The following is a 22687-nucleotide window of genomic DNA, read 5'->3' on the forward strand; positions in this document are numbered from 1 at the left end:
GGGGCAGGAGTCAGTAGTGCTTAATAGACAGTGTTGTGTTCTTCCCTCTGGAGGCATGGAGGCATACAGGATCTGGTTGTTTCTGCTTGTAATAGACAGTTGTTGACGTTCAGTGCCTCGAATCATGCTATCATTACAGCTTCACCACGCTGTGGCATTTAAATTTTGAAAAAATTAGAAAGTAGGTATTCTAATACATAGATTTAAGTGCTTACTGTTTTTTAGGTAATTTGTTGTAAAAGACTGTTACTCTGTCATTCCTACTTCATTTATTAGCTGGAATACTGAGAAATTTAACTCACCAGTAATTAGAAAGGCAGAGTAAATTCTTAATTTTCTTTTTCTGTTTACCAGAATCATTTAGCTCTTAATCTTTGTTTGCAGGTAAATCCAGGCAACCTTATTTTAATTTGTTTAATGAGTACTTTCAAACTATTTCTCCGATTTCTGAGAGTGATAATTCCTTTCAGCCTCATCTGAATCATTTACTAAGGAAGCAGTTTCTCTGTGAATAATATGAGTAAAGGCTTATACAAGCAATTCTGAAGTAAGACATTTCTGGATGTAGTTCGTTATCAGAAGCCTGTGAAAGACTGACCTCTTCTTTAAAAAGGGGAGGCACTCACGTTTCTCTCCCTGTGCTGTGCTGAAAGAACCAGTGGAAGACCCTTTGCTTAATAGGGTTGTGTCAGTCAGCCACGTGTTATTCTGTTGTTGCAAATTGCTTGGCATTTCTGACCTACTCCTTCCTCAGAAGTTAGGAAAGGAAGATACTAAACAACCAAAAAATGGGATTTAAGGATTAAGTTCTGTGTACCAAGATTAAATCAAGATATTGATTTAATTGACTTGGGACAAAGGTCCCTCTTACATGTAAAGGCCATTTTTTAAGCTATAACTAGTTCCTTTCCAAATTACTTATTTCTGTGGCTTAGTGGACGCTTTCCTTAATTTCCAAATTGGAGCTTAGTCAAAATAAATATTAATTTCCTGAGTGGTGTGCTTTATAAAGCCACACTTTTTTTTTTTTTTTTTAAAGATAGATGTGAGGAGGGGCAGAGGGAGAGGGTGGGAGAAAGAAGAATCTTAAGCAGGCTCCATGCTTAGAACAGAGCTTGACACAGAGCTCAATCTCATGACCTTGAGCTCATGACATGAGCTGAAATCAAGGGTTGGATGTTTAACTGGCTGAGCCACCCAGGTGTCCCTAAAGCCACACATTCTGCTGGCTACTAGGGCTGTATAGAATAGTTTTAAACAAACCTGGTCTTTGCCCTCAAGGCATCTAATGAGCTGTCTTAGCAACAACATGATTCTTTTGTGGGGCTTTAACAGCAATGTGCACAGGATGTATTAGGAGCATGGCAGAAGACAGGAATAGCTTCATAGGGAACGTGGCTTGTGGCAGACTCTGGAGGCGATAGTATCAAGCCCTCAGTAGTGACATACAGGAAAGGCTGCAGAGTTTGGAAGAACGGTTGGAAGTGTGGGGTGCATCTCCTGGTTAAATAAAACAGGTTAACCTGAGAGGTAGAGCATGAGCTCTGCATTCAGACTGCCTAATCCTAGCTAGCACATAGTAGTAATGATTTAAAAACATTACCATAGGGTCACCTTGGTGGCTCAGTTGGTTAAGCAGCTGACTCTTGATTTTGGCTCAGGTCATGATCTCAGGGTCCTGGGCCTGAGCCCTATGTCAAGCTCTGCACTCAATGGGGAATCTGTTGGAGAGTTCTTTAGCTCTTTCCCTCTCACTCTGCCCCTCCCCGTGCTCTCTTTCTCAAAATGAATAAATCTTTAAAAAAAAAAAAAAACCCAAAACCAAAACAAAGTGTTATAACCATAGTTAACAATTACTGATCACTTACAGGCTAAACAGACCGTAAAAAGACACGGTCTTAAGCCCTTAACATATATATCTCATTTGACCTTCACAAAAACCTGTAATGGGCCATTGTTCACGAAGAAATTGATCCTTGGATTAGTAAATCACTCCAGACTACATAAATAAAAATGGGGTCAGGATTAGAACCCAGAACAGCTTGACTCCACAGCCCACACTCTCTATTACTGAGCTATACTTTGCCTGGAATTAAAATGGGGCAAAATCAAAGTAAGTGTTGAATAAAAGATACGGTGAAAGAAGCATTCAAATTTTTTAAGATTAAATCATATGGAAGTGGGTGAGATTAGACTGACAACATTAGAATGTTATGCTTGGATACTTACATTAAAAAACATTGGGGAGCAAGAAAAGGTAAATAGATGAATTTACCAGATTTAGGACAATAGTAGGCCCAAGGAGAGCACAGACACTGATGAATTTGAGCAAATGACTTTTAAGCATATAGAAACTAGATAAATTTTCCTTATACCTGAAGAACTGTGTAATAGTTCACTGCCTTTGGATGTGTGGACTCCTTTTTTAGATGATGTAAAATATCTTAGACTTAAGAAAAACAGGATACTTCATGGAATGGGTTCTTCATTTTTTTTTTTTTTAAGATTTTATTTATTTTTTTGACAGAGATCACAAGTAGACAGAGAAGCAGGCGGTGGGGGTGGGGGTAGCAGGCTCCCCGCGGAGCAGAGAGCCGGATGCGGGGCTTGATCCCAGGACCCTGGGATCATGACCCGAGCCGAAGGCAGAGGCTTTAACCCACTGAGCCACCCAGGCGCCCCCGGGGTTCTTCATTTTGACTGGAGTGGACCTTAATGTCATAATATTTAACGTTTTATGAAGATTTTGACACTGTTTTCTTACACTGAGAAAATACCCTCATATGTTTTGTAGAGCTCTATTTTAATTTCCACGTCTTTACAGTTCATTTGCGTTGAGTGCTAACGCTAAGTTTTCACAAATTAACTAATGATTTTCTTCTCTTTAGGCGTAGGTTTGATCTACAGAATCCATCCCGAATGGATCGGAATGTTGAAATGTTTATGAACATTGAGAAAACATTGGTGCAGGTAACTCAGAAAGTTTAATTATTAAAAATGTTTTCCCTTTGATATACTTTCAGTTCTAAAATTGGCTTTATTGGACTGCCAAAAGATCAAAGGAAGAAAGATTTCCTGAAATCTGGTCTGTTATTTTTAAGGGTTTTGAGGAATTAGTGCTATAAAGTATGACTAAAACTTGTCATTTATAGAATATTGATCCTAAACGTCTTGTGAAATAATGTATGATATTTCCTTTATTTTGATACTTATAGAGAGAGAGAGGGTGAGAGGAAGGGGCAGAGGGATAGGGAGAGAATCTTAACAGAGAATCTTACAGGGCTCGATCTTATGACCTGAGCCAAAATTAAGAGTCAAATGATTAACTGAGCCACCCAGATGCCCTAATATTTTCTTTTTTTATTTCACTTAATCCGTTATTTGAATCTCTTTCATATTTAATATAAACACTCTCAATCTACTGGTTACTCATTTATATAGTCTTTTTTTTTTTTTTTAAGATTTGTTTCAGGGTTGTACCATAAATACAGATCTTACTTCCCTAACTAGGTATAATCTGGAAGAGAGAACACTTAGTATTCTTCTTTTCTTTCTAGTATTTTTATTGATTGGTAATTTTTAATGATTACTGAATTAGCCTTCTTGGGGAGAGGCAGCTGGCAGAGATTCAGGTAGGTATTATCATTAACTTGATGCCTGAAATTTGTCTCATGAACTGCTAGCTAGAGAAACAATTTTTGTGGTTGGTTCACTGATTTTTTTTAATGATGATTTGAGGAGTTAATATGCATGTTTTAATCATTGCTCTTTGTAAGTTTAGAAATGGGAAGAGGAGCTATAAGTAACTTATATAATGAGCCAAAATGGGCATTCCCCTGGGATCCTCTCCCCTCCCCACCCAATAAAAGGTGTCGATGGAAACACTACATTAGATTTGGACTATTAAGGTCAATTCAGGTAAGATAGGCTATAGAAGTATTAATATGTGAGTGTGGTACCTTAATGAAAAATACAAGGAATTTCTTTAGGTTGTGATTCTGAACATTTTTTGCCCAGGTGTACTTAGCTGCAGAGAAGGAATCTGAGGATGACATTAAGTGGCATTCTGAACACCTAGGTTTTATATTGAAATGAGACCTCTGCAGTCTATACTGAAAAACATCTTCCCATTTTATTTTATTTTATTTTATTTTTTTAAAGATTTTATTTATTTATTTGACAGAGAGAGATCACAAGCAGGCAGAGAGGCAGTCAGAGAGAGAGGAGGAAGCAGGATCCCTGCTGAGCAGAGAGCCCGACGCGGGGCTCTATCCCAGGACCCTGAGATCATGACCCGAGCCGAAGGCAGCAGCTTAACCCACTGAGCCACCCAGGCGCCCCACATCTTCCCATTTTAAACACTATGGCTTTTAATGTCAACTTTGGCCATTAGGGTAATTCATTAATAATGTGACATCATTTCAAAACCAAGAGAATTTCAAAATCTGTTTTTTCTTCCTTAGAACAATTGTCTGACCAGACCCAACATCTACCTCATTCCAGACATTGATCTGAAGTTGGCTAACAAATTGAAGGATATTATCAAACGACATCAGGTAATAGACATGATCACTTCAGAAAATTGTATAGTAGTAAGCTTATAAATTTCAATAATAATGTCTTTTATTTTCTGTATTTATCTGCATTAAATGAAAGTTCTCTCTTTTTGGGTTCTTACAGTACCAAGTTTTTTCTCTCCACTAACCTCTAGTTCTTATCCTAGAAGCATTTTTCTTCCCCCTTAGCTTTGTTGAGATATAATTGACACCTGACACTGTGTAAGTTTAAAGTGTACAATATAGTGATTTGATGCACATATGTATCCAAAATTAGCATTTAATAATCATTGGTATGGAGTCATTGAGTCCTATTGTGAAATATGCTTATGTAATTTATTTTTTTTAAAGATTTATTTAATTTTATTTAAAAAAATTATTTTTAAAGATTTTGTTTATTTGAGAGAGGAGAGGAGAGAACAAGCATGAGTATGGGTGAGCAGCAGAGTGAGAGGGAGAAGCAGATTCCCCGCTGAGCAAGGAACCTGATGTGGGACTTGATCCCAGGACCCCGAGATCATGACCTGAGCTGAAGGCAGACACTTAACTGACAGAGCCAACCAGGCACCCCTAAGCCACCCAGGCACCCCTAGATTTATTTCTTTGAGAGAGAGAGAACAAGTGCATGAGTGAATGCGGGCTGCAGGGGCAGAGAGGGAGGGAGAGAGAATCGTAGGCAGACTCCCTGCTGAGTGCAGACCCGATAAGACCCTGAGATCATGACCTTAGCTAAAATCAAGAGTTGGATGCCTAATGGACTGAGCCATCCAGGTGCCCCTGGGTTTATGTAATTTAAAGAGACCATGTGATCTATATTACTCTAACCACAAAGTCAAAGTAGAAGTTGATGACACAGTTGTTGGGAAGAGGAGATCAAATATTATTTCAAGTAAACCTATCTTTCCTCACCCCTGCCATCCCTTTGGTATGGATCGTATTTACATTTGTGGACTGGAAAATTCTGTTTTCCCGATAAGCTTATATTCTCTTGATTCACATGTGCCAGTGCTATCTTCGGATGTCTTTCCCTCCCCCCTCTAACTTCATTTTAGGCGGAGACTTTGGGTATTTACCGCATGTGGGTTTGTGGCTACAGGTGGCTGAACTATAAGCAACCCCGTATCATGGTGAACTAGCTGAGGAGACCCAGGTAGAAGATGATTTTCTGAAACAACATCATTTGAGTGACAAAGTTTTACTAATCCTTAGGATTAGTTGAGAAACCTCCTGAGATACCTTTATTTTTTCTTCTGCAGGAGAGATTGCCAGTTGTGTTATGTTTCAGTAATCAGTAAATATCGTTCAAGTTCCTAAAGCAAAGATTTCTAATACCGTTTACATTTGGAGATTTAGTAGTGTTGTCTTACATGAAACATCCCTACCAAAGAGAAAAATGAGATAATTGTGCTGTCGAGTCAGGCAGTCTCAAGTCCACTTCCTCGTCCCACCAGGATTTTGACTTTGAACCAATCACTTCTTTCTTTTCTCTTCGGGACTGCTTACTGGAGTGGCTGTCAAGTGTAGTTGAATTATATCTAGAATGTTAGAAGGCAGAGACAGAACAAATTAACCTGCTGGGTATTACCTTCAAGCTGAAATTACCTACTCTTATTGCAACCATGTAAATCTGGAAAAAGCTTATATATTTTCCACAATTGATACTGAACATTTAGTTCCCATTTTTCTTAAAGGCCTGGCTTAGCGATTGTATTCTAGGAATAACCTCTAAAGGGGCATAAGGATCTTCCTGGTTTCATAGGCTCTTAGGGAAGAGACAGTAAGCTAATGATATTATTGAATACTGATGATTAGGCCTTTCCTCAAACATTTAAAATGCATTAATAACTCCATTGTTTGAGTACTTAGAGTGTACCTGTCCCTATCGTTACCTCATTGCTAAATTGTTATAATTCTTGTGAAATAGGTATTATTACCACCCTATTTCACAGAAGACACTGAAGCACAAAAAACACTTAGATACTTACATCACCCAAGTCGTAAATGGTAGAGCTGAAGTTCAAATCCAGGCCTAACGGACTCCAGAGGCCAAAATCACAGACATTGTGCTCCTCTGACATCCCTTTTTCAGCGTCTTTTGTGGTTGTTCAGAAGTGTGTCCAAATACTTGTAATGATTGAGAATGCCTTGCTTTATTGTAACTAATTCACCTTAGTCCTAGATTTTAGAATTTTAGAATTTCTCTTCAGTTAGAAATAGCATTGTGTTTTTCTGATTGTAATAATTAGTAAATACTCACTGTCAAAGATAAAATTCAGGAAATACATTAAAATGCTGCTTATACCTGATTTTAAGACACATACACAAAGACTTGTCCTCATTCTTATGATCTCTGGAATAAACACTTTTATATCTAAATAGCTTCCAAGTAGGGGTGCTTTGGTGGCTCAGTTGGTCAAGTGCCTGACTCTTGATTTGGGCTTGGGTCGTGATCTTGGGATCTTGGGATTGAGCCCTGTGTCGAGCTCTACACTCAGCACAGAGTCCAATTGCCCCTTTCCCTCCCTCATCTTGTGCTTCTCCCTGTCTCAAATAAAGAAGTAAATAAAATCTTAAAAAAAAAAAAAAAAAAGGCTTCCAAGTCATATTCTAGATTGTATGTAGTAGTCTAGCTGCATACAGGTAGCTGCATAGTAGGCCTAGCTAGACCTTAACCTTAGTATTTATGTCATCCACTATTCTAACATTGACTTAAAAAACAGTAGTGTACATACATGTTAGAGCCAAGTGAAATGTCCATCTTATATGTATATAACCATAAGTTATGGCTCATGGTCATAGTCTTGCATTATTCAGATAATTCTGATGATTTTGGAGTAACTTTTAGATTTAGAAAGACTCATACTACAGACAAGGTTTCCTAGAGAGATACACAGAGAATTAGGTAAGAAGTACTTGCATTATGCATTATTTTTCTTTTTCTTTTTTTTTTTTTTTTTAAAGATTTATTTATTTGACAGAGAGAGATCACAAGTAGACAGAGAGGCAGGCAGGCAGAGAGAGAGAGAGAGGGAAGCAGGCTCCCTGCCGAGCAGAGAGCCCGATGCGGGACTCGATCCCAGGACCCTGGGATCATGACCTGAGCCGAAGGCAGCGGCTTAACCCACTGAGCCACCCAGGCGCCCCTTGCATTATTTTTCTATACAACAATATAAACTGTGTCTATAGAAAATTTACATGTTTTTATTTGTTCTTGTTAATAATTGTTTTCTTTGACTAAAAATAAAAATATTATAGTCTTGATATATATGTGTGTGTGTGTATATATATGTATAACATAATAAATAAAGTAATGCCTTTATGATTCTTAGGCAGTTTGTATCTGGCATTGCATAGTCTGTTTGCCATGTGCTTTCCCCTTATATTGTTCATTTGCTTTCCAGGGGACTTTTACTGATGAGAAATCAAAAGCTTCCCACCACATTTATCCATATCCTTCCTCACAAGAGGATGGTAAGTTAATTTCTGGTTATGAACTCCTACTTTACTAGGTTTTAAGTTTTATCAGAGATTTAAGCAATATTACTAGCTTTTTGAAAAAGAGACTTTTAAGTATTAAATAACTTGCACAGATTATTTAAATGTAGTTTTCTATTTTTTTGCTGAATTGGTCTAAGCAAACTAATTCTTTGATATCCAACTTTCTGATCATTGGACTTTTTATATCTTTCTTTGTTATTATCTGGGTGTTAAGTTTAGGTGTGCCTTATGTATTAACTTTGTTAATGTTTGCTGTGTTGTTTGTGTTCTGAAAATTAAAAGACCTTGCAAAATAAAAGAACATTTCTGGGGAAGATGGGCTTACTGGCTGTCTGAATGGGGCCCCTCAGCAATCTTTTAGTTTGGTGAATTTATAATGGTTCAGATTCTGAACTTCAGCTTTTCTATCCTGCAGGTTGATTTTCTCAGTGGCCAGAGTTCGATAGGGCTATGGAAACTGATTTGTTGAGAAAGAAAATATGAATTAATAAATTAACCAGATTAATTTGAGAAATAGGTCTTCTATAAGGGATCAAGTCTTCCGGTTAACATATCCCTTTAGGACATCTGTATAAGAAGCTAAGTTATATCAGATTTGAGTTGCTAATTACCCCATGCTGAGTATTTTTTCTGACCAGTGCAGTTATGCTGGAAGTCAGTGACAACAAGATTACCAGACAGTCCCTGTATGTTTGAAAATTAAGAAATATATTGCCAAGTAATCTATGGGTCAAAGAAGAAATTACAATGGAAATAGAAAATCTTTGTAACTAAATAATTATGAAATTATAAAGTACAAGAATGTTCAATTTTGTTGGATACAGCTGAAGCTCTGCCCAAAGGAAAATTTGTATCTTTAAAGTGTATGTTAGGAAAGAAGAAAGACTGAAAAATCAGTGATCACACATCTTTCTCAAGAGATGGGAAAAAGAACAGCAAATTAAACCTAAGGAAAGAAGGAAATAATTAAGGGTAGAAATTAATGATGTGGAAAATATATAGGAGCAAAGTGCTCAGCAGTGTTAGAAATGGTTCTCAGGAGGGGCGGCCTGGGTGGCTCAGTGGGTTAAGCCTCTGCCTTCGGCTCAGGTCATGATCTCAGGGTCCTGGGATTGAGCCCCACACTGGGCTCTCTGCTCAGCAGAGAGCCCACTCCTCCCCTCCCCCCACCCGCCTACTCGTGATCTCTCTCTCTGTCAAATAAATAAATAAAATAAAATAAAAAAGAAATGGTTCTCAGGAAAAATCAGTAAGGCTATTCAAATCGTGCTGCAAATAAGCAGGAGAAAAAGAAAGAACAAATAATGTCAGGAATGGAAGAGGGACATTGTACGAATCCTACAGATGTTGAAAATAATTGATAGGTGAGGTTGCTTGATTGCTTGTGCATGGTGGCAAATCTAAGAAACCATTGCCTCATCCAGAGTCATTAAGTTTTACAACCCAACTCTTCTAAGAGTTTTACAGCTTTAGCTGTTACATTTAGGTTTTTTCATCATTAGTTTGATAGGTAAAAGTTTTATTTTATTTGTTATAGTCAAAAATCACAGCTCTGTGATTATTACGCTTTTATAAAGTGAGAAACTTCACCCTGCCTTTAGTGTTTAACTGGTTCTCAGCCTTTTTCCTGTTAGGTAATAGCAACTGGTGTCCACTAGGTGGGGGTGGTGGATAGCTATGATGTTAGAATACTTCAGAATTAGTTAGAATACTTTGTTGCGGGCTCTGTTTCTCTAATAAGTGTTTCAGATGTGAGCTTTTTGAGAAAAATTGTCTTTTACAAAAGATTTTAACTGTAATTGTTATATCTGGCTATTTAGTGATTCCTTAGTGGTGCTAGTTTTATTTTTCTATTTTAATACCAACCTAGTTCACTGCGTATTGATGATGCTTGCTTGGTATTATCAGTAGTCAAAGCAGCTGTTAGGAGATAGCATTTGGAGGCTGTTTTTGAAATATAAGACATGATTTGGCACACTGTACAATTTACCTTTAGAATAACTGTCAGGTAAATGTTGACTCTCAGCAAAGCCTTGTGCTGGGCTCCTTACAAGTACTTGTTTTCAGGTGAGTGTGCAGATGATAACAGTACCAGCCACAAACACATTAGAAGCCGTATCATGAAACCCTTAAAAAGGCAGTATACATACTTTAATGAGGATTAGTCAAAATTTAAAATAAAAGGTGGTATTTAATTGGCCTTAATCTCTTGGTGAGATTTGGGTGAGATGCTGGAAGGGAGTTGTTATTGTTGTTCTTGTTAAGCGAAAGCATAGAGGTAATAAATTGCGAACTTTGAGGGAAAGAAAATGGCAAAGTTTGGCTGTATATCTCAGTGTAATGGGAGAGAAGAGTAGGTAGGTGAGAGGACAAAGCATAGTGTAGAGTGTAGCGTAGAGTTTTGTTTTATTAGGTGGATGAGGGTGAGGGTAGATAATATTGATGATTTTGGTGGAGAGAAATGTGCAACTGTGGCTGTATTAGGAAAATTTCCTGGGAGCTGATTTCTGGAGTGTATGATCTAAGGAGACTGGTCAGAGAACAAGACCTTTGGGACACTCTGAGTTAAATTGTTGAGTGAGGGAAAATTGTGTCATTGGATGAGATAAATACATTTATTAGGAGAGGATAGGAAATTTGATGGCAAGCCAAGGATGGTCCGTATCTTAAAAGTCATGGGAATATAAGGAAAGCATTTTAAAATACAGGAGGTTGACAATGGAACTGTCCAACAAAGAAATAAAAGTGAGGCCTGAGACAAGGGTTTTGGATTTGTCAGTAAGGAAATAATTGGTAACCTTTGAGAATGAAGTTTTGGTAACTTGCCAGTGAGAGTAAGCTGTAGAGTTGGTGGAAGGTCACCAATTTCTTAGAATGTGTGACAGGGAAAAGAAAGTAGAGGATGCCACCTAGCAGGTGGCCTGCCTTTATCTTTCAAGATTTGGCTTTATAGTTTATTTCTGGGGCAGAACAAAAGTAAACTGAAGCGCATAATAATAGAGTTGAAACCTAGAAGGGATAGAAGGATTGGTTTAGGAATATGGGTTGAATTACTGGTTTTAGCAGAAAGAATATTTCCTTAGAGATGAAAATAAATGAAAATTTTTGAAAAATTGGGATACTTATCAGAAGAGGAATCTACATCTTAACTCAGAACATTTATTTAGATGAGTGGATATGTCCCTTAGGTTTCCTTATCTTTATTCTTGTAGTTCATTTGACTTGAGAATTTCAAATATTCCATCTTTGAGTTTTCAGATCTTTCTTCGGGTTGGTCCAATCTAATGTATCCTCTAGTGGAATTTTCAATTCAGATACTCTATTCTTTAACTCCAGAATTTTTTTTTTTAAGATTTTATTTTTATTTATTTGACAGAGACACAGCGGGAGAGGGAACACAAGCTGGGGGAGTGGGAGAGTGAGAAGCAGCCTCTCCGCTGAGCAAGGAGCCTGATGTGGGGCTTGATCCCGGGACTCTGGGATCATGACCTGAGCCGAAGGCAGACGCTTAAAGACTGAGCCACCAGGCACCCCTAACTCAGAATTTTTGTTTGATTCTTTTTTATAGTTTCTGTCATGTTGTTGATACTCTGATATTGTTCATGCATCATTTTCCTTGTTTAATTGTTTAATGTGTTCTTTTGTAGTGCATTGAATTTCTCTAAAACCACTATTTTAATTTCTGTGTATCAATTTCATATTCTGTCAACTTTACTGAATTCATTTATTCTAAGAGTTATTTGGTATAGTCTTTAGGATTTTCTAAATATAGTAGCATGAATTCTGCAAATGGTGATCGTTTCACTTCTTCTTCAATTTGGATGCCTTTTATTTCCTTTTCTTGCCTAATTGCTGTGGCTAGGACTTCAATACTGTGTTGAATAAAAATGGTGAAAGTGGGTATCCTGATCTTGTTTCTGAGGTTAGGGGAAAAACTTTCAGCTTTTCACCATTGAGAATGATGTTAGCTGTTGGGCTTGTCATATATGGCCTTTATTATGTTGAGGTATGTTCCCTCTATCCCACTCCCTATCAAGAATTTTTATTCGTAAGTGGATGTTGAACTTTGTCAAATTATTTTTTTTTCTATATCTGTTGAGGTGATCATAGGATTTTTTTGTCCTTCATTTTGTTAATATGGTATATTACTCTAGATTGATTTGCTGGTATTGAACCATCCTTGCATCCCTGGAATAAATCCCAGTTGCTGTGATGTGTGATCTCTTTAATGTATTGTTGAATTTGGCTTGATAATATTTGCTTGAGGATTTTTGCATCTGTGTTGATCAGGGATATTGGCCTGTAATTTTTTTTTTTCTTGGCACCCTTGTCTGGTTTTGGTATCTGGATAATGTTGGCCTTGTAAAATAAGTTTGGAAGTGTTCCTTCCTCTTATTTTTTGGAAGAGTTTGAAAGGATTGGTATTAAATCTTCTTGGAATATTTGATAGAATTCATTAGTGAAGCCATTTGGTCTGGGACTTCTGTTTGTAGGGGGTTTTTTAGTTACGGATTAAATCTCTTTACTAGTAATCAGTCTGTTCAGATTCTCTATTTTTTCATGATTCACTCTTAGATGGTTATATGTTTCTAGGAATTTATCTGTTCTAGATTGTACAGTTTGTTGGTGCTTAATGGCTTGTAGTAGTTTCTTACAATCATTTTTGTTTCCTTTTTTTATAAAGAGAAATTAAAGTTTATTTATTTATTTATTTATGTAAGATTTTATTTATTTGATAGAGAGAGAGAGATCACAAGTAGGCAGAGGGGCAGGCAGAGAGAGGGGGCGGGGAGCAGGCTCCCTGCCAAGCAGAGATCCCAGTGCAGGGCTCGATCCCAGGATCTTGAGATCATGACCTGAGCTGAAGGCAGAGGCTTAACGCACTGAGCCACTCAGGCACCCCAATCGTTTTTATTTCTGTAGTAGCAGTTTTAACATCTCTTTCATTTCTGATTTTATTGATTTGTGCCCTTTCTTTTTTTTCCATGACAAGTCAGTTTTATTTTTTATTTTTTTAAAAGATTTTATTTATTTGTCAGAGAGAGCGAGCGAGCACAGAAACAGGGGGAGCACCAGAGGTGGAGGGAGAAGCAGGCTCCATGCTGAGCAGGGAACCCGATACAGGGCTTGATCCTAGGACCTGGAGATAGTGGTCTGCGCTGAAGGTAGATACTCAACCCATGGAGCCACCAGGCACCCCAGTTTTAATTTTTTCAAGTGACCAACTCTTGGTTTTACTGATCTTTTCTATTGTCTTTTAGTCTCTGTTTTATTTATTTCTGCTCTGATTTTTGTTTGTTTGTTTGTTTGTTTTTGTTTTTTGGCACCAAAGTAAGGTTCATTGAGTGATAGCAAAGTGATAGTACAAAGCTCCCAAGGAGGAAGGGGACCCGAAGGGGTTGCCCTCTGCTCTGATTTTGGATACTTCCTGCCTTCTACTAACTTTGGGCTTCATTTATTCTTCTTTTTCTAGTTCCTCGAGGTGTAAAGTCAGGCTGTTTATTTGAGATTTTTCATGTTTCTCTGCCTGCCTCTCTCCCTACTTGTGATCTCTGTCAAATAAATTAAAATAATAATAATAATAATAATTAAAGAAAAGAGAGAGAAAAGCCAGAACATAGGATGTATGTTCTACTCTTCTTTCTCCCTACCAGGGGAGAAGTTGGCATTTGGGTGCTTTCTCCTGATCACACCCAGTTGACCCAGCTTCTGTCTGTGGCATTACTGGTTTTCTGGTACTTCAGTAAGTCACTTAGATTTTGTTTGTTCTCATTGACCACCACACATCCAAAATAGGTCCGTTCCATCAGTGCTCTGAGTCAGGTGAGGCAGGCAGCTTCCCAGGCCCCCAATAATTTGGAATATTGGATGCACATTCACTCTTCTTTTTTAAGCCCAAAGGAGAAGGAGCTCTCCCTCCTGATCCTGCTGGGCTCTACTGGCTTGGGAGAATTGCTCTTGGGGTTGATAGGGTTGATAGGAAATGGCTTTTCTTACTGTTAAAATGCAGCTGTTGTCAACTTGGAGGTTGCCTGAAGTACTGCAACTCCTTAATTGGCTCCTAGAGTGCTCATGAAGACTTTTTAGGTGGTGTATTAGTGTTAAGTCAGTATCTCTGTGGTGCAGCAAGTTCTGGGGCCTACTGTGATGTTACTTTGCCAGTGTTACATCATGTACATTATTCCCTTGATGGCCAAATAACATTACCTTGTTTGGATATACTACCTTTTGTTTAGTCATTTGTAAGTTTATGAACACTTACTTATAATTAATGCCGTGTGTGTGTGTGTGTGTGTATGTTGGGAGTGGGGGAAAGGAGAGAGAGAATCTCTTACAGACTCCCTTTGAGTGTGGAGCCTGATATGGGACCTGATCCCGTGACCCTGAGATAATGATATGAGTCAATACCCAAGAATCAGATGCTCAACTAACTGAGCTACCCAGGTGCCCCTCTGTGCTTGTATTTTAGTTAGACTATGTCTTTATTGTTAAATTGTGACAGTTAATACATATATTCTCAGTTTGGACTAATTTTTACTCATAAAACTGTTGTGGTTTTATCGGTTCTGTGTAGCATATGATTATCTCTGGGAAGAATGTAGATTTGCATCTCTTTTTTTTTTTTAAAGATTTTATTTATTTATTTGACAGAGAGAGATCACAAGTAGACAGAGAGGCAGGCAGAGAGAGAGAGGGAAGCAGACTCCCTGCTGAGCGGAGAGCCCGATACGGGACTCGATCCCAGGACCCTGAGATCATGACCTGAGCCGAAGGCAGTGGCTTAACCCACTGAGCCACCCAGGCGCCCTAGATTTGCATCTCTAACCTTTAGTTATTTCTGCTACTTGGAAGATTTCCAAAGGCAGTCATTGCCACAGGCTCTTTCTGTCAAAATCAGCTGTAAAAAAAATGGGTATTCTTTTTTCTTTACTTTCTAAAGCTGCACAGCCTTTGAAGATAGATTTAGTATTCTAAAAGGCAGTTCTTACTAGTTAAGAGTCAGTATATTTTATTTGTTGCTATGTAGTGAGTTATGAAAGACCCCAGGCGTCCTCTTCACTTTTTCCTTGGCTATTTTGAAGCATTGTGGTCTGAAAATGTGCAGGAAATGATCCTCATCTTTTGGTACTGGTTGAGGCCTGATTTGTGACCCAGGATATGATCTATTCTGGAGAATGTTCTGTGTGCACCAGAGAAGAAGGTGTATTCTGTTGCTTTGGGATGGAATGTTCTGAGTATATCTGTGATGTTCTTCTGGTCCAATGTGTCATTTAAAGCCTTTTCTTCCTTGTTGATCTTTTGCTTAGATGGTCTGTCCATTTCAGTGAGGGCATGTTAAAGTCCCCTACTATTACTGTATTATTGTCGATGTGTTTCTTTGATTTTGTTGTTAATTGGCTTATATAACTGGCTGCTCCCATGTTAGGGGCATAGATATTTAAAATTGTTAGAAATTCTTGTTGGATAGGCCCTTTAAGTACTATATAGTCTTTCCTCATCTCTTATTATAATTTTTGGTTTGATACAAGGATTGCCACCCCAGCTTTCTTTTGGTGTCCATTAGCATAATAAATAATTTTCCACACCCTCACCTTAAATCTGGATGTGTCTTTGGGTCTAAAATGAGTCTCTTACAGACAGCATATCAGTGGGTCTTGTTTTTTGTTTGTTTGTTTTTTTAATCTAATCTGATACCCTGTGTCTTTTGACTGGGGCATTTAGCCCATTTAATTCAGGGTAACTATTGAAAGATATGAATTTAGTGCCATTGTATTGCCTATAAGGTGACTGTTATTGTATATTGTTTCTGTTCCTTTCTGGTCTATGTTACTTTTAGGCTCACTTTGCTTAAAGGACCCCTTTCAATATTTCCTGTAGGGTGGTTTGGTGTTCACAAATTCTTTTAGTTTTTGTTTGTTCTAGAAGCTTTTTATTCTCTCCTATTTTCAGTGACAACCTAGCTGGATATAGTATTCTTTTTTTTTTTTTTTTAAGATTTTTTTATTTTTTATTTTTTTATTTGACAGAGTTTACAAGTAGGCAGAGAGGCAGGCAGAGAAAGAGGAGGAAGCAGGCTCCCTGCTGAGCAAAGAGCCCGATACGGGGCTCAATCCCAGGACCCTGGGATCATGACCTGAGCTGAAGGCAGAGGCTTTAACCCACTGAACCACCCCAGCGCCCCTGGATATAGTATTCTTAGGTACATTTTTTTTCTTAATTTAGTGCTCTGAATATTTCATGCCAGTCCTTTCTGGCCAGCCAGGTCTCTGGATATGTCTGTTGCCAGTCTAATGTTTCTATAGATCTCTTGTCCCGAGCTGTTTTCAGGATTTTCTTTTTCTCTGAGACTTGTAAGTTTTACTGTTAGATGATGGGGTGTTGTCCTCTTTTTATTGATTTTTGAGGGGGTTCTCTGAGCCTTCTGGAATTTGATGCCTGTTTCTTTCCCCAAATTAGGGAAGTTCTCTGCTATAATTTGCTCTAATATACCTTCTGCCCCTCTCTTTCTTCTTTTGGGATCCCAATTATTCTAATATTATTTCATCTTATGGCATCACTTACCTCTGGAATTCTCCCCTCATGATCAAGTAGTTTTTATTTCTTTTTTTCCGCTTCTTTTTTCTCCATCCTTTGGTCTTCTGTATCACCAATTCTTCTGCCGCATTTATCGTAGCTGTTAGAGCCTCCATTTTTTATTGCACCTCATTAATAGCCTTTTTGATTTTCACTTGGTTGGATTTTAGTTCTTTTCTTTCTCCAGAATGGGATTCTCTAGTATCTTCTATTTTAGTATTTTCTATTTACAATTGTCATTCTGAACTCTAGTTCTGGTAACTTACTAAGTCATGTTGATTAGGTCCCTGGCAGTTGGTACTGCCTCTTGTTCTCTTGAGGTTTGTTTTTCCATTTTGTCATTTTGTCCAGAGGAGAATAGATGAATGAGAGAACAAAATGCTAAAAGGGTAACAACAGCCCCAGAAAAATATACATCAAACAAATCAGAAGAGACCTGGGGGGGGGGGGCGGAGAATATGATCAGACTGGTGAATAGAACAGAGCCCACACTAGATTTTGGGTGTTTTTTGCCTCCCAAAATTTTAAAGAAAGGAAAATATATATACAAAAATAAGGGTAAATATGATGAAGGATGGAATATGACTATACAGATGAAAATTTAAAAATATTTTTAAACAGGAATTGATAAGATGTTGGTTGAAAAAGGAAAGAAGAAAATTCAAAAAAGAAAATTAAAAAAAATTTAACTTTGAAATACTAAAGAATCATGGGGAAAAAAGCCATGAATTCCATGTGCTGTATTCCCCTAGTGCTGGAGTTTTGCAGTTCTCTTTGATTGGTAAACTTGGTCTTGCCTGGATGTTCTTGCTGATCTTCTGGCGGAGGGGTCTGTTGCAGTGATTCTCCAATGTCTTTGCCTGAGGTGGAATTACACTGCCCTTGCTGGCGTCCAGGCTAAATAATCTGTTCAGGTTTGCTTTTGGTAGCTTTTGTTTCCTGAAATCTTCCTGTACAGCTTTGGAGGACGAGAATGAAAATGCTGACCTTCCAACTCTGGCCCCAGAGATGCTGAAAACTCAGGGGCCCTCTCCTCAGTGAGCCCTCAGAGAAGAGCATTCAGTCATTCCTGTCTCCCTGGTCCTTGGTGGTGCTCCGTGCCCACCTAGCCTATCACAGAGCATTTCTGTCTGACGCACCCCATTTGGAGTCTTCAAACCCAGCAAATTCCTGCAGTGTGCTCCCGTGCCGCTTCTCCTGGTGGAGGATGGGTGGGTCTCCCTGGATCTGCCCCTTGTTGGGTCCCTGCTTGAAGAGATGTGGCCTGACTGTGCTGTGGATCATGGTTTATGGCAACCCTGAGCTTAGAGCCCCCTCCTTGGCTCTGTCTTTGCAGCTGGCTTCCCTGCTCTGATACCTGGGAGCTCTGCCACAATTCAGGCACCCCTGGTCTTACTGTGACCCCCGAGGGACCTGAGACCACACGGTCCCAGTGAGGATTCCATCCCCACCCCCCTGCTTAGCCACTGAAATGGCGTCAGTGGAGCCGACTTCTAAGAGTTGTGCTCCACTGCTGTCACTTGCCGGGAGCCAGCTGACGGAGGGTCCCATCCTTTCCCTGTCCCCAGTCCTCGCGTCCCCACCCCTGCCATGGTCTGTCTTCCCAAATATCATCTTGGATTCACTTCACACATCCTACCTTCCAAGAGAAGTGGTCTCTTTTCTGTTCATAGAATTGCTGCTATTATTTTCTTCGGTCTCCTGTTTGTAGGTGTTCAGAATAGTTTGATAACCATCTAGCTGAATTCCTGGGACCAGACAAAATTTAGGTGTCCTATTCCTCTGCCATCTTGCTCCTCCTCCTTTCCTTGGCCATTTTGGGATATCAGGTTAAGGACCCGGGCTTGATTTCTTCCTGTTCACTTTCTCTCAAGATATTAAGGTGAGCAGTTGGATGCTTGAAAAAGAACATAGTGGGGGCGCCTGGGTGGCTCAGTGGGTTAAGCCTCTGCCTTTGGCTTAGGCATGTTTTCAGGGTCCTGGGATTGAGCCCCACATCGGGCTCTCTGCTCAGCTGGGAACCTGCTCCCCGCCACCCTCTGCCTACTTGTGATCTCTGTCTGTCAAATAGATAAATAAAATCTTAAAAAAAAAAAAAAAAAAAGAAAGAAAAAGAACACAGGCTGGGGGCATCTGGCTGCTCAGTCAGTAGAGCACACAACTCTTGATCTCTGGGTGGTGAGTTTGAGCCTCACACTGGATGTGGAGACTACTTCAAATAAAACTTAAATACCAAAGCAAAACATAAGCATGTGGGCTTTTATGCCTTTAGTTAGTGAAGCTGGGATGATTTCTTGTTGAAATTGGCAATGAAAAGCCACTTTTACTTAGCCGGTTTTGCTTAAGTTTTTCTATTTTGCTGTTTCTTGGGTTTCAAGGGGCTTACTTTATTAATTTCCTCTGCGCACTAGAGACAAGTTTGCTAAGCTAAATTTAGACTACTAAAGAAACACCTCCTAACAAGAGGCGTTTATTATATATTTAGTAGATATATTATACCTACTAAAATGTAGATATAATACAACTATGATTCACATCAATAAGGATTATCCTATAAATTTGTATAAATTTATACCTATCTTTGGTAAGGAAATTCAAAATAAAAATATCTGATATGATCATATTGCTTACACTATTGTTGGCAGGGCTAAATTTACAGGTAGGATGCCATTAAAAAATAAGGAAAACAGTAAAAGCTTGAAGTAGCAGTCTGTGAAGTGCTCTAAGATACCAGAGAAATTGAATTTAAAGGAGAAAGAGTATATGGTAAAACTCTCATCAAGGATATGAAGCGTGACTTACATCTTGAAAAATGTATAGTAATTCCAAAGCCTAACAGAAAAAGGGAGCAGAGAATTTACTTGGAAATGTGGTAGTAAAGAATATAGTGATTATGATTTGGATGGAATTGTAGACAAACGGGTGGGTGGTGGGAGGGGAATATTTTACCACAGTGGACAATTGGATTTGCCAAGAGTAATGAAATAATGGGCCTACACTTCAGGAATTCTGAGTACATGGGTGGAGAACTTTCCCTTAATAAGATAGGTAAAATGTTCAATTGTGAGAAAATGTTTTGGGGGGCTTACAAGCAAAAGAAAAATTCTAAGTAGAAATTAAGTCTAAATAATAGCTTATTGATTTATTTTGTTAGCTTAACTAAAGTATTTTCTTTTTCCCTTTCAGAAGAATGGTTGAGACCGGTGATGAGAAAAGATAAGCAGGTGTTAGTGCATTGGGGGTTTTACCCAGACAGGTAATGTAGACATGTCCTGAGATCTCTAAAGATTTTTTTTTTTAGTGTAAGTCAGAGTTATTTATGTATAGTTTCATATTCTGAATAGTGACAACTTTGTTTGCTTCAGTGTTTGATTTCACTTTTTTGAGTCTTACTGATTTTTCTTATTGAAGTTATGGAATTCAATTCAAAGTCCCAAGGCTTTATTTATCTTAATAAAGTGATATGTTTGCTGCATTTGGCAAAACACCCCTTCAATATATTTGCTGCTAATCTAGATTTGTTTCCTTCAAGAAAGGAATTTGTCTCTCTAGTATTTTATGACTGTTTCATTTTGTTTCTTCAAAAAATCTTCATGCCATACTATTAAGAATGAATTATTTTATGTCTAAAACAGAATTTTTCTTCTTGGCAGAAATTTATTTCCCTATTGTTGTTATTACTTTGAGATAATCATAACTTGTATTGTGTTTCATTCTCTAAGTATAGATAAAGAATATTACAAATACGAACTAGGTGTTAGTGAAAATGTTGGTACTTTTAAAATTGATACTATGCCTACGTAGGACACTTACAAATATGGGTATCCTTCCGTGAATTTCATCTTTTTAAACCTGGAGCTGTGGGGAAGATTCTGACCATGTCCGATCAGTCTTCTTTCACCTAAACCTCTATCCACTTTTAGCCTTCTCATATTATTGGAAGCAAATCCCAAACATAACATTTTAATAATAAATATTTCAATGCGAATTTCTAAAAAACAAGGCCTCTTTTAAAAAATAGTAAGGGTATGGGATGCCTGGGCGGCTCAGTGGGTTAAGCCTCTGCCTTCAGCTCAGATCCTGATTGCAGGGTCCGGGGATCGAGTCCCGCATTGGGCTGTCTGCCCAATCTTTAAAAAAAAATAGTAAGGGTAATATCATTGTCAAATCTAAAAACAAAATTTCTTTATATCATCTAGCTAGTCAGTGTTGTCATATAAGTGATGCATATGACTAATTTATAGATTGATATTTGTTGGAAGTAGAATTCAACCACATTTTGTGATTAATTGATTTCAGTGTCTGGGTTCTCTGTCTTCCCTACCCACCTGACCACATGCATTGTATTTAAGAAACCAGGGTCTTTGTCCTGTAGAGTTTACCACAATGTGAGTTTTTCTTCTTCTTCTTTTTAAAAGATTTTATTTATTTATTTGACACAGAGAGAGATGGCAAGTAGGCAGAGCAACAGGCAGAGAGAGAGGGAAACAGGCTCCCCACTGAGCAGAGAGCCTTATCCTAAGACCCTGAGATCATGACCCAAGCCGAAGGCAGAGGCTCAACCCACTGAGCCACTTGGGCGCCCCTTCTTCTATTTCTTCTTTTTTTTAATGACATCACTGTGGTATATTTGAACATGTTTCTCCCTTCTTTGTATTTCCTTTAAATTGGTAGTTGGATCTGGAGTTGCTCAGAGTCTGTTTCAGTTTATGGAGGGTGTAGATGTGTGTTTGTCATCTAATGATGAACCATAATGTCCAGTGTGTGCTCTTTTTAAGTTAGTCTATTTGAGTAACTTTATTTTACTTGTAAAGACATTTTTTAATTTATTTCTCTATCTTTTGAAAGATTTTATTTATTTACTTGACACAGAGAGAGAGAGAGAGAGTACATAAGCAGGCAGAGGGAGGGGGAGAAGCAGGGTCCCTGCTGAGCAGAGAGCCCAATGTGGAGCTTGATCCCAGGACCCTGGGATCATGATATGAGCCGAAGGCGGACACTTAACCGACTGCGTGACCCAGGCACCCAAGGATTTACATTTTTTTAAAGGTTTATTTATTTATATGAGCAAGAGAGAGAGAGAGAGAAAAAGAGTCAGGGGAGGGACAGACGAGGATAATCTCAAGCAGACTCCACAGTGAGTACAGAGCCTGACACGGGGCTAGAGTTCATAACCTGAAATTGTGACCTGAGCTGAAACCAAGAGTCAGAGGCTTAACCAACGGGGCTACCCAGGCAACCCTGTAAAGATTTTTTTTTTTAATTAAAATTCAGTTAATTAACATATATTATATTATTGTTTTCTGAGGTAGAGTTCAGTGATTCATCAGTCTTACGTAATATCCAGTGCTCATTACATTACATGCCTTCATTAATGTCTATCACCCAGTTACCCCATGCCCCCAGCTCCCTCCTCTCCAGCAACCCTCAGTTTGTTCCTATGATTAAAAGTCTCTTACGGTTTGTCTCCCTCCCTGATTTTCTTGTTTTATTTTTTCTTCTCTTCCCCCGTGATCCTCTGTTTTTTTTCTTAAATTCCACATACAAGTGAGATCATATGATAATTGTCTTTCTCTGATTATTTCATGTAGCATAATACCAAGATGTTTTTTAAAGAAGAAACTGTGTCTTTAGATATGTTCAGAATTTTAAGATTATATGCACAGTTTTCATACAGGTTGAGTTAATTAGAATTGAATCAGCTTGCCGTAATTGGTTATTTTTTTATTTTTATGTTTTGTTTTTAAAGATTTTATTTATTTATTTGACAGAGACACAGCAAGAGAGGGAACATAAGCTGGAGTTCTGGGAGAGGGAGAAGCAGGCTTCCTGCTAATCAGGGAGCCCAATGCTGGGCTCAATCCCAGGACCCTGGGGTCATGACCCAAGCCAAATGCAGACGCTTAAGGACTGAGCCACCAAGGCACCCCTGTAGTTGATTACTTTAAATGAACTAACAGATTTTAAAATAATATTTAAACGAGTGCTTTCTATAAAACATCTCTAGTCTTGAGGCTTCAAGTAGTCCTTGGCACTATTTTTTTTTAAATGTTTTTTAT

General features: G+C 38.4%; 1 protein-coding gene across 3 annotated transcripts in view; it reads left to right on the forward strand.

The window, feature by feature from the left end:
- The window catches only part of SMARCC1 (SWI/SNF related, matrix associated, actin dependent regulator of chromatin subfamily c member 1), a 176743-nt gene that overhangs the window by 33870 nt on the left and 120186 nt on the right, over nt 1-22687 (forward strand). For all 3 annotated transcript variants that reach the window (XM_047695163.1, XM_047695168.1, XM_047695176.1), the window contains exons 4-7: nt 2889-2970; nt 4464-4556; nt 7958-8027; nt 19815-19884. In XM_047695163.1, coding sequence (XP_047551119.1) covers nt 2889-2970; nt 4464-4556; nt 7958-8027; nt 19815-19884 — 315 coding nt within the window. The remainder of the gene's footprint in view (nt 1-2888; nt 2971-4463; nt 4557-7957; nt 8028-19814; nt 19885-22687) is intronic.

This window comes from Lutra lutra, chromosome 1, assembly GCF_902655055.1.
Source record: "Lutra lutra chromosome 1, mLutLut1.2, whole genome shotgun sequence".
In the NCBI taxonomy this organism is placed as follows: Eukaryota; Metazoa; Chordata; class Mammalia; order Carnivora; family Mustelidae; genus Lutra; species Lutra lutra.